The sequence below is a fragment of the Centropristis striata genome, chromosome 23, assembly GCF_030273125.1.
Source record: "Centropristis striata isolate RG_2023a ecotype Rhode Island chromosome 23, C.striata_1.0, whole genome shotgun sequence".
NCBI lineage: Eukaryota > Metazoa > Chordata > Actinopteri > Perciformes > Serranidae > Centropristis > Centropristis striata.
In genome coordinates, this window is record NC_081539.1 from 17,452,576 (window position 1) to 17,466,797 (window position 14,222).

The 14,222-nt window shown below is 38.5% G+C and overlaps 2 protein-coding genes and 1 long non-coding RNA gene across 4 annotated transcripts; 1 reads left to right on the forward strand and 2 right to left on the reverse strand.

Annotated features, from left to right (window-relative positions):
* Nucleotides 1-286: 286 nt before the first annotated feature.
* Nucleotides 287-13,911, forward strand: mcmdc2 (minichromosome maintenance domain containing 2). Of its 2 annotated transcripts, XM_059327319.1 has the most exons (15): nt 287-579; nt 1,824-1,954; nt 2,038-2,097; nt 2,182-2,377; nt 2,566-2,688; nt 2,779-2,880; nt 4,310-4,438; nt 5,210-5,447; nt 5,556-5,761; nt 5,866-6,032; nt 6,507-6,686; nt 6,780-6,919; nt 7,372-7,481; nt 7,746-7,942; nt 13,327-13,911. In XM_059327319.1, the coding sequence occupies exons 1-14, from the start codon at nt 483-485 to the stop codon at nt 7,910-7,912; spliced, it is 2,046 nt and encodes a 681-aa protein (XP_059183302.1). In that variant the 5' UTR covers nt 287-482; the 3' UTR covers nt 7,913-7,942; nt 13,327-13,911. The 2 variants fall into 2 exon arrangements, with proteins under 2 accessions (XP_059183302.1, XP_059183300.1); XM_059327317.1 differs by lacking the exon at nt 13,327-13,911 and having other exon boundaries at nt 7,746-8,231.
* Nucleotides 8,409-10,969, reverse strand: LOC131962330 (uncharacterized). The gene is made up of 7 exons (XR_009389921.1): nt 10,854-10,969; nt 9,824-9,874; nt 9,645-9,703; nt 9,347-9,410; nt 8,890-8,946; nt 8,604-8,662; nt 8,409-8,489 (listed from the first exon to the last, which is right to left on the reverse strand). It is a non-coding gene; the product is annotated as an uncharacterized LOC131962330 (long non-coding RNA).
* LOC131962329 (transcription factor 24-like) lies at nt 12,431-13,686 on the reverse strand. The gene is made up of 2 exons (XM_059327320.1): nt 13,234-13,686; nt 12,431-12,960 (listed from the first exon to the last, which is right to left on the reverse strand). Exons 1-2 carry the CDS (start codon nt 13,657-13,659, stop codon nt 12,853-12,855), a joined length of 534 nt encoding a protein of 177 aa, XP_059183303.1. The 5' UTR covers nt 13,660-13,686; the 3' UTR covers nt 12,431-12,852.
* Nucleotides 13,912-14,222: the final 311 nt, after the last annotated feature.

The following is a 14,222-nucleotide window of genomic DNA, read 5'->3' on the forward strand; positions in this document are numbered from 1 at the left end:
GTTTAATGTGAGTTTTATATGAATGGCACTTTACCGTGTTGTGTGTGGAGGGTCCCTTTAATTACTTTTTTTTGTTAATTTTGTGTCTTTTTAAAATCATTTTGTGTCTTTTTTAAAACTTTTGTGTCTTTTTGTAATTCTCTTTTTTCTGTCATTTTGTGTTTTGTTTTTTGTCATTTTGTGTCTTTTTTAATAATTGTGTCTTTTTATATAATTTTGTGTCGTATTTTTTTGTGTATTTTTCGGTCATTTTGTGTCTTTTTGGGGTCATTTTGTGTCCTTTTTTGGTCATTTTGATAATGCCTCCAGCAGCCCCCAGGTAATTTGAGTTTGAGACCCCTGATGTACAGTAAGCTTTATACAGTTTATGACAGTAACCTAACGTTACAGTAACTCAAACGGTGGCCGGTAAGCGTTTTCATGCTAGCTTATAGCAAAGTACTAAAGTTATAACTTAGCCTCTTTCTTACCATAAAGTTAAGATGGTTGGCATTTTATCGTTAAAAGAATCAGTTCTGGTCTATTTAGACAGAAGTGGTGGCCTTCACAAACTGGCCGAAGATTGTAAACCATTTAACGGTGGGTAAATATAAAACTGTTAGCCGTTAGCTATCGTTAGCGAGCAATGAAAGCTAAAAGTACATACATTTAAGTACATTTAAGCTAGGTTTGATACTATTAATTGATTGTTTTTTATGATGATACTGAAAATACTGATCTTTCATTTTTCCAACTTATGTATTCTGCACCTTTATGACTTGATGTGTGAAACTGGCTTTGCTCCAAATTCCTTCAATTTGAAAACCTTTCTCACAAGGACTAAAGATCTAAAGCCATCTTAATGGATTCATTTTCAATAACATAAATTTAAAAAAAGTTTGAATAATAAAATTGTTCAATATGTGGAGACCCAATTTGATTTTCCAATATTTATGACACTTGTGGGCACTTGAAAAAGTGCAATAAGTTCCATTGTATTCCATTTTTAAAAATATATTGCTTTTTTTTTATGATTTATGTCATCATAACTGTTTTTCTGCACAAAAGTCGTTTTTGAGTTGATTCTACTTCTAGCTGTTTTCATAGAGGTGCAGGACTTACTACTATATCGTCACCCTGTTAAAAATAATCGCCTAACTCATTTTTTCAAGTTTTGCAGGAAACACAAAAAACTTCACCAAAAGTGTAACATATGACATTTATTGATCATTTCACTCAAAAAGGATGTAACAAAGGATGGTGGAGGATAGTAATAACACTGTAAATTATGTAACTTAAGAGAAATAAATGACTTAGGCAATTTTTTGAACATGCCTTTGTGACTTAAGCAAGATATGGTAACACTTTATTTTGAAGGTGTCTACATAAGAGTCACGCAAGCCTGTCAGAAACATGACATGACAAGTATCATGAGCATTAATGTTACTTCAAAGTGTCATTAATGTTCATGACACATCCCATGTCATGTTTATGACACGCTCATGTCACTCTTATGTAGACACCTTCAAAATAAAGTGTTACTATATCGTGCTTAAGTCACAAAGGCATGTTCAAAAAATTGCCTAAGTCACATTTTATTTTGACTTAGGCATAATAAATCCGCTTAAGTCACACACTTGACATAGGCCATTATCTTAAAGGAATAAAATCACAGGATGTAGGCGATTTTACCATAGGTGGTTTTTGACAAAAAATGACTTAGGCGATTATTTTAACAGTGTGACGATATATTGCACACTGAGTAAAAGAGCAAAAAAACTGCTTGGGGTTCAGAGGGTTAAGCTAGGATTCCAACCCTGCTAATTTGTGCCCCTCTTCTCCAGACCCCCAACAGATTGAGGCAGTCTACAGGTTTTGTATCAGTGTCAATCCCTCTGATGTAATCGAGGTGGATCCTCTATTGGGGGACTGTGTTCTGCATGATCCCATAAGAGCAACATCATTGTTTCAGTCTGTAAGTGATCACTGTGAGCAGGCTAAAATGAAATGTAAACTTCAGCTCTAATGTTAACTACATCTGCCTAATTCCTCATTCAGGTTTGCTTCCTGGCCATAAAGACGCTTTCACTTGTTGAAAAAATTCACACAGAGAGTCAGGTATAAATAAAAGGTGTAGCTATCGCTTTGACTTTCCCGCTGGTTCTGCCTGTAACAGTGCGTCATCTGATTGTTCCCTTTGAGGTGAATGTAATTCTGAAGTTGACACATCTGCCTCCATTCCCTGAGTACTCGTTGGACCTCTGCAGTTTTCCTCGTGGGTATGGGCCCATGAGACCTGTCTCCATGGAGGGCCTGGTCATTGCCATGACAAGAGTGACAAAATACACCCAGGGGGCCAGGTTCCTCTGCATTAATGATGACTGTCCCTGCTCTACAGGTACTGCAGGAGAGACATGTTGTCACCTCTGAACCCTATTCTTTTCTCTTTTCTTCTCGTAGTAATAACTGTAAAGACAGATCACAGTCAGTTGAGTTTGTACTCATAAGATTGTATGTTTTTTTCCAAGAAATTCTTAAACACGTAGCATTCATAGACTCAAATTTGATTTCATTTCCCCACTCTAGGATTTCACCACATTCGTGTCCATGCACCTGGAGCCACAGAGTCGGCTACCGTGAGAAATGATTTCAGCTGCATGATGTGCAGCTCCCAACTGAAAGAGGATGTGAAGTTTAGAGTGCTGGGAGGTGAGAGTGATGTCTCTTCTAATGTCACTGGAGACATTTGAATTGATCCACAAGGTTAAAATGTTTGCAAATGTGTCTTTGCGGGGACAGATAAACAGCTGGTGGAGCTGATCCACGTCAAAGCACTGGATGTTCTGAACGCCCATCAGCAGAGCTCACTGAGATACCAGTCTGTCACCCTATTTCTCAGAGGTTAGTTAACAGAGTGTATTGCTCTAACAAAGACCCATTCTATAATTGCCTATTTTTGTCCCTTATTACAGTGTCACACAGCTAACAAATTGATTGAGTGTTCTGGTTCTGGCTACACAAAATAGCCAAAACAGAGCGACTGGCCTATTTACATCTGAAAGAGGCAGGTGAAGAAAACATGTGCACGAGCAGCATGTATTACAGCACATTATAATAAAAAACTATACAGCGTAAAGCAAAAACACATCACATGCTCACATCAAAATAACCTAATCTTAAAACAACAAAGAACATAGAATGATAGCATAAACAGTCCAAAGTTCACCTCTGATCTGCTCTTTTCAAACAGGACTTGAATTTGTTTGTGTTTTTTGGCGACTTCAGGTTTCTTTTCAATCTGGAGAACAGCTGCAGAACACACGACTGACTACTTTCCTCTACAACGTCTCAACTAAACAGCACAAAATCTAGTATGAAATGAAAAAGCATTTCTGTCACAATAAAGGGTCTGCGTTATGTTTTAACTTTACCATAAACATACCCGTGAAATGAACACAGCTATATTGTATATAGCTTGAACTTTGTATTATCTAAAGCTTTTCTTGTAGGATGCTTATACATGAATACCCCCTGGATTATTTCATAATTATTGGATTGGTTTGACAAGATGCTGTATGACAGCTAGCGCTGCAGAGCACTGAAACTGGTATATGGAGACTGTCCATCAACCAGTTTGTTTGCACAGCACAGAACAAATGAGCACTTTGAGTTTAACTGGGCTAAAAGGCTCAGTTTTCATTTGCAAGTTTAAATCTTAAAGGAGATATTGTACTGTTGATTAATATCCTCAAATTTTAAAAGGGTATTATTTGTTTGTAAAATCATATTTTCATCCATTATAGTCACTCCCGGTCCTGAAAAATATGGTTGTAATAGCTTATATTTACACACAGTCAGATGTATTGAGGTTTGTCATTAATTTTCTGTGGCTTTCTAAATGAGCTTCACTTTGGAACACAAACTTAGTGGGGGAGAGTTCAAATAAATAGATTTTTGTGAAGCCAGCCGCACACAGTGCCTCATGGTGGGATATTAAGTGTTTCTGTCCCCTCTAATAACATTGTCCAGCCAGCACCTCTGGGAGCTTAGCAAATCTCAACACCAGGATTAACATATTCTGTTGACCCAGTCCTGTAGGGGAATTCAATACACTGGGTTCCCGTTACTAAACATATATGTTAATAAGTGCAAGGAACACTCATTAGCTGGCTGTGTGATTCGCACACAGAGAAATCTTTGTTCTAAAGGCCTCCCTCTGTGTTTCTCTTGGCAGTGGTTTGTAGGTGGCATGCATGTTTCTTCAATAATCACCAGAAAGTACAGAACAACCCCTTTGAGTGTTACCGCTTTGTTTCCCCTATTCGTACAGATGAGCTGTGTAACTCAGTGAGAATCGGTCGACTCTACAGGGTGTTAGGCATTCCTGCGCATGTGCACCAGTGGCCGAGCATTACCTGGAGTGTAGAAGCAAATAGCGTCCAACCGTGGGAGCCAGAGTGTAAGGCAGTTAATTATCTCATATTAAATCCTGCTGCAAATCCACAGAAATCCCTCTTAACATCTCTTGACACAGTGTTTTCTAAATAACAATTTTCATTTTTATTTTTTCACGCAACATTGGGCCTCATCCAACAAATATCTCTAAAATGTATCTTATATTTTCTCTTACTTTTCTGCTAAGACAAAAAACAATCTACACCTGCCCAGGTGTGTTGAATGATGAATCCCAATTGGTCATAATTGTTTGTTAGCATAGGTAATGCCATCTAAACACTCCATAAGGACAGGTGTTGTATCAAGTGCAAATACTCTGGCACATTTCCAATAATTGGAGGGATTCTACCAAAAAAGTAAGAGAGGCAGTAAGAAGAAGTTCAGCAGTAGTGAAATTGACGTATTGTTAAATAAACTTAAATAAAATAAAGAGGATTTTCCAGAGCATTAGTATTGATGTTACAGAAAAAAACAGCTAAAACATGTATTATATCTATTATATAATAAACTAATATATACATTATTTTTATGTTCTTCAAATTTAAAACTTGTGTTTCTTTGCATTGTACAAACAATTTGTGGCCAGAAAAAAACAAGCTGAAGATGTTGAAGAGCAAAAATAAGAAAACATTCTTTAAAGCCAGAAAACAATGGGTACTCAGAAAATAAGAACAAATCGTGGATCCGGACAAAAATAAGAGGAAATTTGTATGTGTATCACTTTTTGCATCCTTACCAAATTGTCTCATCTCATGTCTCACAACTCCCCCGACAGATCCCCATAACGTCAGTGGCAGCTTCCAGGAGCTGTTGAAGGCCACAGCTGCTTCTCCCTGGAGGTTCTCCGCCATTGTGACTCACTGCTTTGGGCTGGATGTGGCTCCTCCAGGCCTCTACAACACCTTAAAGCTGGGCTTGTTGCTCAGCTTGGTGCAGACGAGAGCTGACGCAAAGGACACATTTCACAACTTGGATCTCCTCGTTGTCACCTCTGACACTCTCATACTAGACAGGTAAAACAGCCTTCGTGACCCAATTTTGCACGTTCTAAATGGACACACTGCATTTGAAACCTGAGATTTAGTCCTCTTCACTACCTACTACCGCTGTGTTTGTGCTAGACTAATGACATACAGCCTGAGCTTGGCGAGTCGTGGGGTCAGGCACCAGGCCTCGGGGGAGATGTTTGCATCTCTGTCCCGAGATGAACATGGAACAGGCACCGCCACCATCCATGCTGGCTCTGCTCTGCTAGCTACTGGTGGTATTTGCATGTTGGGAGATTTGGGCTGTTACAAAAAGGACAGGTTGGATGCCGTTCAGTCAGGTAGTAAAGGGAGGATTCTTCCAGCAATTCATATTACGATAATTTGTGTCACATAACAAAACATGGTACCTAATCTTCTTCCCCTCCCTCTAAATTTTTCTCAGTGCTGGAGAGCTGCACAGTGTCTGTGTTCATCCCGGGGAAGAAGTACGGGGAGGATGCTGACCAGCAGCTGTCCTTCCCAGTCCAATGCAGCTTCTGGGCCCTCACAGACTCCACAGATGCCTCTCGGCGGTCAGGGAGGGCAGACTGTGCCATACTGGGAACAGCAGTGGGTTTACTGACAACATGGTGTTGTATGGGGTGTAGCTCAATCTGTCTCACATAGTCTGAATGTGCACTACAAAATCTTTTCTTGAAAAAAAAAACTAGTGTGTCATATGTTAGTGGAACTTAAGCTTGTGTGGTACAGTACACTGTGTGCAAGAAAAGTCCCATTTCACTCAACTCAGATGTTGTTTGTAGATAGTAAAGACAAAACAGGAAATTGAGACAATTTATTTTTCTAGAAGGAAGTGCCCTGCCCAGACAACATTACTTCACAGCAGAGCCCTTGAGGATAATCAATGCTTTGTTGTTCTCTTTTGCAGCGAGGGGAAATGTTGACAATAGACTGTAGAAGCAGTAAAATAGAAGTTTCATAAATGGTTTGGATTTCAGGTTACTTTCTAACATAAGTGCATGTCAGCACTTTTAGAATAGCACATAAGACAGCTTTCTGATGCCCAGTCTCTTTTGTGAGCAGGAAATGGGTCCTGTACCAATTCAATTGGCAGACGCCTTTGGCCTAGTCATTCAGTGCAGGGATATGATGGGAGAGCAGGTTGTGCTTGCCCAGACTGTCCACACCCTCCAGCAGGCAGTGCAGCCTGGAAAACCCCTCTACCCATCCTGTTGGGAGTTTTCTACTCAAGACTACAAGGAGGTTGCTATTTTTATTAAAACATGCGGCCTTCATTTTATTGCTTATAAACTGAGTTTGAACTGCAATTTCTATTTTTACCTCTGTACCTTACAGCTGGTAACTCATGCACAGAGTTTGCAAGTGGAGCTCAGCCCCGGAGCAGAGAAAATAATCCATGGTTACTACATGGCCAGCCGTCGAGTCCGAACACAGAGTCAAGGTGTCAAGATGTCCGTGGCCTCTGTCAAATTACTGTAAGTATTCCACTACAGAAATCATATTCATTATTTCTGTTTAAATATTCCATCTTCACTTTCTGCATCACAACCACACCAAATCATGAGTTACTGTCCAGTGTAATGCCACAACCATCCACTAGGTGGAGAACTCTCATCCAAACCATACAGATGACTATTTTTCATTTGGTTATGACAAATGTTTACAAATCTTTTTCACTGTGTTGACATATTTTATGTGGAACTTGAACTATGAAAATAAATCTGTTTTTCCGACAGGAGGCCAAAAATGACACATTAAACTTTAAATTTCAAAACATTTACATTGCCTGGATTGTTTTGATTACTTCAATTATCCATTTTAATGCTACTTTATTCAGTTTACAAATTACTTTTGGTTCATATTTATAAAACCCATCTACTCATGCAGTGCTACTTATAAATGGTTCTTTTCACATTTTTTGTTGAAGGATCTCTTTGGCTGAGGCACACTGCAAGTTAAGTCTCAGAACACGAGTACAGGAGGAAGATGCTGTGATTGCTGTGCTTCTCTGTGAAAACTCAGTCACTCTCAAGCATGGTAAAAAATAAAGTGCAATCGCCCTTTCCGCTTTGACACCTAGTACAAATACAGAACTTCTAATTGGAGATTTAATGATACACATTCCACCTTGATAATTTTTACATCACCAAATTTGTCATGCTCATCCTGTTTACAAAATGTAGATGCACATAAAACACCCAATTACACAGCTTTACCAGTTTTGTAATGGTTCTGTGTTAAGCACTATGGTGGGTTTTTATTTTTAATTTTTTTTAAAGGAATGTCTGCCTCTTCCTACAGGGGCCTCTGCCCTCATTATTCCACCCGATGCAGTGTTTCCTTGTGACCTGGGAGATGTGGATGGTTTGCAGAGGAGAGACAGGACCCTGGATGAGCTGCACCAGAATATCCTACGCTTCATCTACGCCTACGCCCCTGGAGCAGACACATACATCAAAGAGGAGTAACAGCTCTCCAAAGGGTGTAAAATATAACAGGTAGGCAGCACACGGTCACATCAACCATGCACACATTTTTCATGGCAGATATTTGATATGCAGGGAGGAAAAGCACAGGTGTATTTCATAAAATTGATAACTTCACTTAAGAGGTCCTGGTATTATGTATGCTGGCTCACTGGGACAGAGCCATTAAGGTTATAACTTTCACCCTTTTCTGCTACTGCGACATGCCAGAAATGTCAGCGGTTAACAAACCTGCCCCTATTTTGCTATAGGGGAGAGAAAATTGCTCCATCTTGTTGATTCTTTAAAACCAAAATATATCACCACTTTCCTTTCATGCCTTCATACTTGTAGATTTATTGAATCAATAGAGCCATACAAAAACACTTTGAATTTTGCAGTGTTGACATGAGCGAGTATTGGCAATATTTAACCAAGAGAATACAATTTATTTTTATTTTTTTTATTTATTACAATTTACAATTTATTAACAAAAAAATCAAGTCAAGGCACTTTTCTTGACAGCCTTTATTAATTATGAAGACTTCCTCCAAGCGGTGATTCGTCAGTTCCATAAACGCTAAAAACACAAGTAAAAGGAAAACATTAAAAGGTAATACTGTGACAGTGTCAAATGAAATTTGTAGCACGAAATCTTAACAGCTTGTTGATGGAGGCAGAGTTCAGTACTTACCCTTTCAAATGAGGCCGCTCCATAGACTGCCAGGTCAGTCAACTGGCCCTGTAACCTTCCTAATAGAAATAAATACATAATCAGTATGAGTGGGAAAAAAGTGATTATATAGTTTTACAAAACTTTGTCTTTTAGTTCAGTTAGTCACATTCTCAGCAGCCCATTTTTGGTCTGATGGGTAAACGGCGAAAAGATGAACTCATCATTACTAGTAAAATAAACAGGCCATCTTTATCAGTTGGGATAAAAACAGCAAATTAAGTAGTTTGGCAAAGGCTTTACATACCTTAAGATGAAGCAGACACCCAGTGTGTCACATTTCACTGCTGTTCCAACTGCTCATCTGTGGGAAAATGTGGAAGATTTTTAACATTTCTTTAAAGACTGAAATTCAAAGTCAAATGGATATTTCCTGTTGTGGAATTTTCATTATAGTAAATGCATTAAAACCCATATCATTGGGCCAACAATGCACAAGCCTGAAACTAAAGATGCAGCTGGTAATTCAGTAGATGCAATTTTCACCACTTTATTGTCTGATGGGTAAACGGCAAAAACATATCTCATCACTATTAACAGCTGCACGAGTTGCCAGTGCTCAACATTTTAAGGAAAAGGCCAAGACTTAGAGACAAGTAATTTCTGACTCCTCTGCAAACAGAGTTCATGAAATAAAAAACCACCATGGTTGGGAAATTACTTTTTACACTAGGTAGGACTAGACAATGGAGCAGGAAACTCACCTCTTGATCACAACAGATGACATCTGCTGCATCTTCTGTGACAACAGCATGACTTCTGAACCTGCTGAAGAAAACCCAGGAACAATATTAGCCTTATAAAAAAATTCTACATACCATTATCCACATCAAAACCAGTCCCAACTAATATTATGCTGGTGATTCAGTTAGTCACAGTCTCACCACCTTATTGTCTGATGGGTAAACGGCAAAAATGTGAAGTCATCACTACTCCAGCAGCAGGACTGCCCATACCATAAAGCACAGCACTACAAAAAATTATAAAAAATGTAAGGCTCACCTTAAGGTTCACACAGTGATAACCAATATTTGGCCATGTGTAGTAGCCAATGGTGGTATCTGAAAAAATAAATAAAAATAAAAATCACTCAGTACAAAGATTATTTCACTTAATAGTCAATTGTATGGTTTAACCAATCTTGCAATCCGTTTTAACACTGCTAAAGAAAAAAATCTTACCTTTTCAAGTGTAACATTCATAGATCAGACTTGCCATCCTCATCTGCACATCTATGAATAACACAAAGGCCAATCATAAAGTTAGTGCATGTTCTGTCTATAAATGAATCCCGACTTCCAGTCTGCCACAGTAACTTTACCAAACTTCACCAATAATTACTCTAGGAGCGACCTATTGATTTTCAGCTTGCATGAATAAGATGTACTCAAGAAATAGCCAATACGGTGAAAATCAGATGACTGATCACCCGAAGGTCAAAGGGTAGCAGTGTAACACAGCTTGGGAGCATGGCTAACATCGGACGGGTTCAACAGCAGGTCACGACCTCTGCCATGACCTTACGTCCTCAGGAGGGAGCCACGAGGACTTTCCCCAGTGAAATAATGGGAGAGGGCAATTCCCTGACCAGCAGCTCATCTGCTGACCCCTGGACACAACCAGATATGGTCAGGGCTGCATGAAGCTGAATGACACTGAGGGCGTTTTTTCCTTTTGAACTGTCAAAAGATGATTTATTGCATTACCTCAGAGATGAGACCGGTCTTCAGCGAGGCGGGGAAACCGTGTAACTTATAGGTATACAAGCATTACAGCCACGGCCTGGTCATTTAAACAGTGTACCCCGCACATAGGCAATAAAGAACGTTTAGCATGATATATGCATTTAACACAAGTGAATAATAGACGGCAGGCCCTGCATTAAATTATCACTATCCACGTGCTCATGTGAAACTGCTAGGATTCACGAGTAAACCGAGTAGACCGCATTTAATTCTCGGCGTTTGATTTAAGCTACCCAGTTGCATCATAACATGACTTAATATATTCATTTTGGTTTGTGTCATGATAAAGACCTCTCAACATGAACTTTTAGGATGCGCTCTTTTCTCCCACGTGGCAGACACATGAGCTAACGGTTAGCTAACAAGCTATAATCATGTTAAAGAGCCAATTGCGAATCAGTCTGGAAACCAGAAGTCCACGACATGCAAACAACACACCTGTGGAAACATATAAAGTCATATCTACCTGCATATTTGGGATTAAACATGGTTTCGTCTTGGAAGATGTGGTGAGGAGCTAGGCTGCTCTCTGCTCGTGGCTGTGTCTGCAGAAGAAGGGGAGGGATTTCCGGGTCCGACCTCTCTTAACTGCGCCGCAGAGCTGCGCACTGCAGCCTGCAGCTCACACAAAGTGCACAGCTGAGGAGTAATTATAGTGTCAGCACCAGCTACATCCTATTACGTTGACACTCATATTAGAGATTTGAAAATTCTCTTTTCATTTAATCAAACAGAATTCAGAATAAATGTGTTATTAATATAGCTTAGTGCAGAGGTTTTAAATCTATGTCAGCCAAGGACCCTTATAAGATAAAAAAAAAAATTGAAGGTGAATTTCAGAACATGCACACACCTATCAAGAGAAAGTGTTTCACTCTTTGTGGTTACAGGCTAAATAAAATTTGAATTCTGATTATTTTAAATAATATTGAATAATAATAAGCATAAAAGGAGCAATAATAGCCTTAGTCTGGAACTTGAATATGATAGGCCTATAAAATCGTTTGTGTAAATTATTAATATTATATTAACATAATTAATAAGTCTAATAATTAAATAAATCCAAGGTATAAAAAATACATTGTTATATCATTATTTATACATTTAATCTCAAAACAGAGATTTCCTGGCAGAATGCAATGGACCCAATTTTGTGAATCACTGGCCTAGTAGAAATTCAGTTAATCTATATTTTCTTCAGCTCAGAAGATACAACAGAGACGGGATCTGTATGCATGATCATTTGTATATTCATAACCTCCCTCATTTCCCTCAGTGTCGCTGGAATAACCATACTGTCCTCAGTTTCCTCTTAAAGGTGTGATTTAAGAAGCTGCATCATATAATAAGATCAATTACAGTAGTTAACAAATTAATGTCAAAAAGACTTAATTTCACTTTTGCTTCCAGCGAAATGCTAAATTATTTTAAATGTCAAATGCAAAAAGGTTAATTTGCTAAATATTTACACCTTTAATCTGTACAAATATAGGTAATTATAGGTTGCATTTTTTGACACTATAAACACAGCTGAAACTACCATAACCTATGCATACATTTATTATTGTTTAGCCCATTGGATTTTTAAAGTCAGTGCAAAAACTTCATATTCTTCAATGGTAATTTTTCTGTGCAATTCAATTTTGTGTTATGAGGGCAATATTAAAACCAAATTCCTTATTTAGCCTTCAAGCAAGCACCACAGCTCTATTTGATTTAATGTTACAAATTGTCACACAATGACTATCCAACGATACAAGAGCAATCTTAAACCACAAGTTATACCAGAATAATACATAATAACAATAATAATAAAATAATATATTATTATTATATAATTATTAGTGTTGTTTAATATTATAATTATTGCCTTGACAACCTGCATTGCATTGCAATTTTATATATTATATTTATGTATTCTCTTTAAATTAGGTTTCATGCAAAAAAAAAGGCACTTTCATAGATTTTGCTTTAACGTTGAAAACCATGGGAGACTCTTCTTCTTTCACTGAACTCATTTATTCACAAACACATTTACAACCATGCATGTAAAAATAAGGAGGAACATGAGACGAAGAGCCACCATTGTTGACTCTCTGACAGACCACTTCACATGACAGATGTTAAGTTGTTCACACATGCATTTAGTGCAAATGTTTCAACTGAAAGTGCACACCTCAAGCATGACGGGTTCATTATCCCGTGGAATTTCTACAAATATCATACCTGGGACATGTACGGAGCTGCACAATGCAGGCAAACAGGATTAGTCAAAATAACAAACAGAGAAACATAATGTATGCTTTCTCAGAATTTATACAATAAAATTCACGTAATATATTAATTTACAATGTCTATTGGTATGCTTTAGTGGGAGTAAAATCAGGTCCACGATCATAATGCATTTGCGATTGCAACAGCATGAAATCATGCAAAAATTGTTTCATACAAATGATTTAAGGCTATTACTGCGAGGTGGACGATGATGGGCCTTGATTCTCTGACTCTGAAGGATTTGAGTTGAGGAACTGTCCGCTTGCTCCGACGTACAGTCTGGAGCGCATGGGCCATTTCTGCAAAGACATTTCATTTGTTAATAAACCAACCTCTATTAAAGATGTTGCATGGTTTTAAAATATTTTACATCACATATTTATAAGTGAGAATTGTTTAAAAAGTAAATATTCGCACTGTAGATCGATATGCAATGAGAAATTTCGTTTAGAAACTAAATTTCAAAATAAAATACTGAATCACAACTGAAAACAAAAACAGGTTAAGTATAACAAAGGCTAGCTTTTTTTATTTTTTTATTTATTTTTTATTATTATTATTATGTTACTAACCTTCACTGGGTGCAGGTAGCCGTCACCTTTCAATGAGTGTAACGCCTCTGTTTGTTTTGTGCTCTCTCCCTCCTCCGTGCCTTCTTCTTGCAGTGTTCGAGTCAAATGGGCAATATAGGTGGTGGCCAGTATCAACACGTCGAGTTTGGACAGCTTGGTGTCCGGCGGCACGGAGGGCAAAGTTCTTTGTAGCTCCAGGAACGCGGTCCTCAGGGTTTGCACTCGGCTCCTCTCCCGCGCTGCGTTCGCTGCTGCCGGGCGTCCTCTGCCGCCGAGCCCGCCGCTCTGGAGCGCCCTGGCCCGCTGGAGCTCCCGATTACGACCGTCCGGACTGGGACTGGAGCTCGGACTGGATGCAGGGCTGTCATCCACCGCCGCCCCGGAGCAACTACCGCTGTCCATTCGGTGCGTCTGTCTTCCAGCCATGGGGATTTACTCACAGACCTGAAGAATAACATTATGTTAAGAAACACAAGTCACTTTCAGTAGTTTAACCTGGCCACCATATTGCACGTTTTATTGAGTTAAAGTTATAAATGACAAAACTATTTTAGAAGTAATTTATTTATTGTTGTCTAAATGTCTCTGTTCTATTTTTAACTTAACTTTTAACTTATATAATATATTGGCTTTGTATTCATGTATTGCATTAAACCACTTATAACTTAAGTTGTCTAATCTCCATTATGTCTAGTGTCATAAATGCATGGTTCTGCAACTTAAACAGACAACACGTTCATAATCTACAGCTCATCCACTAACAAACAAAATGTAACAAAGCCAAATGAGAGGGCAGACAGCTATCCAAAGTTACACTAAAAACATCTGAATTTGCGCTTATTGCTCAGTGACATGCACTGAAAAAGATCCTGCCAGGTATACAAACTTCTGAGAGCCGTTTCTGATATGGACTTTACCTCTGATATCTTTCAATGGCGCTGTCTTGATAAAAGACATGAAGGCAATCCAAAGATGGCTTGGATAGGATG

What these genes read in the sequence shown, in the direction of transcription:
- mcmdc2 (XM_059327319.1), top strand. Translation starts at nt 483, where the DNA reads ATGGTTGGCATTTTATCGTTAAAAGAATCAGTTCTGGTCTATTTAGAC. An exon ending in TGACTGTCCCTGCTCTACAG is followed by an intron (nt 2,378 to 2,565) that starts GTACTGCAGGAG and finishes TCCCCACTCTAG; the next exon opens with GATTTCACCACATTCGTGTC. An exon ending in GAAGTTTAGAGTGCTGGGAG is followed by an intron (nt 2,689 to 2,778) that starts GTGAGAGTGATG and finishes TTGCGGGGACAG; the next exon opens with ATAAACAGCTGGTGGAGCTG.
- LOC131962329 (XM_059327320.1), bottom strand. Translation starts at nt 13,659, where the DNA reads ATGGCTGGAAGACAGACGCACCGAATGGACAGCGGTAGTTGCTCCGGG. An exon ending in GCTACCTGCACCCAGTGAAG is followed by an intron (nt 12,961 to 13,233) that starts GTTAGTAACATA and finishes ATGTCTTTGCAG; the next exon opens with AAATGGCCCATGCGCTCCAG.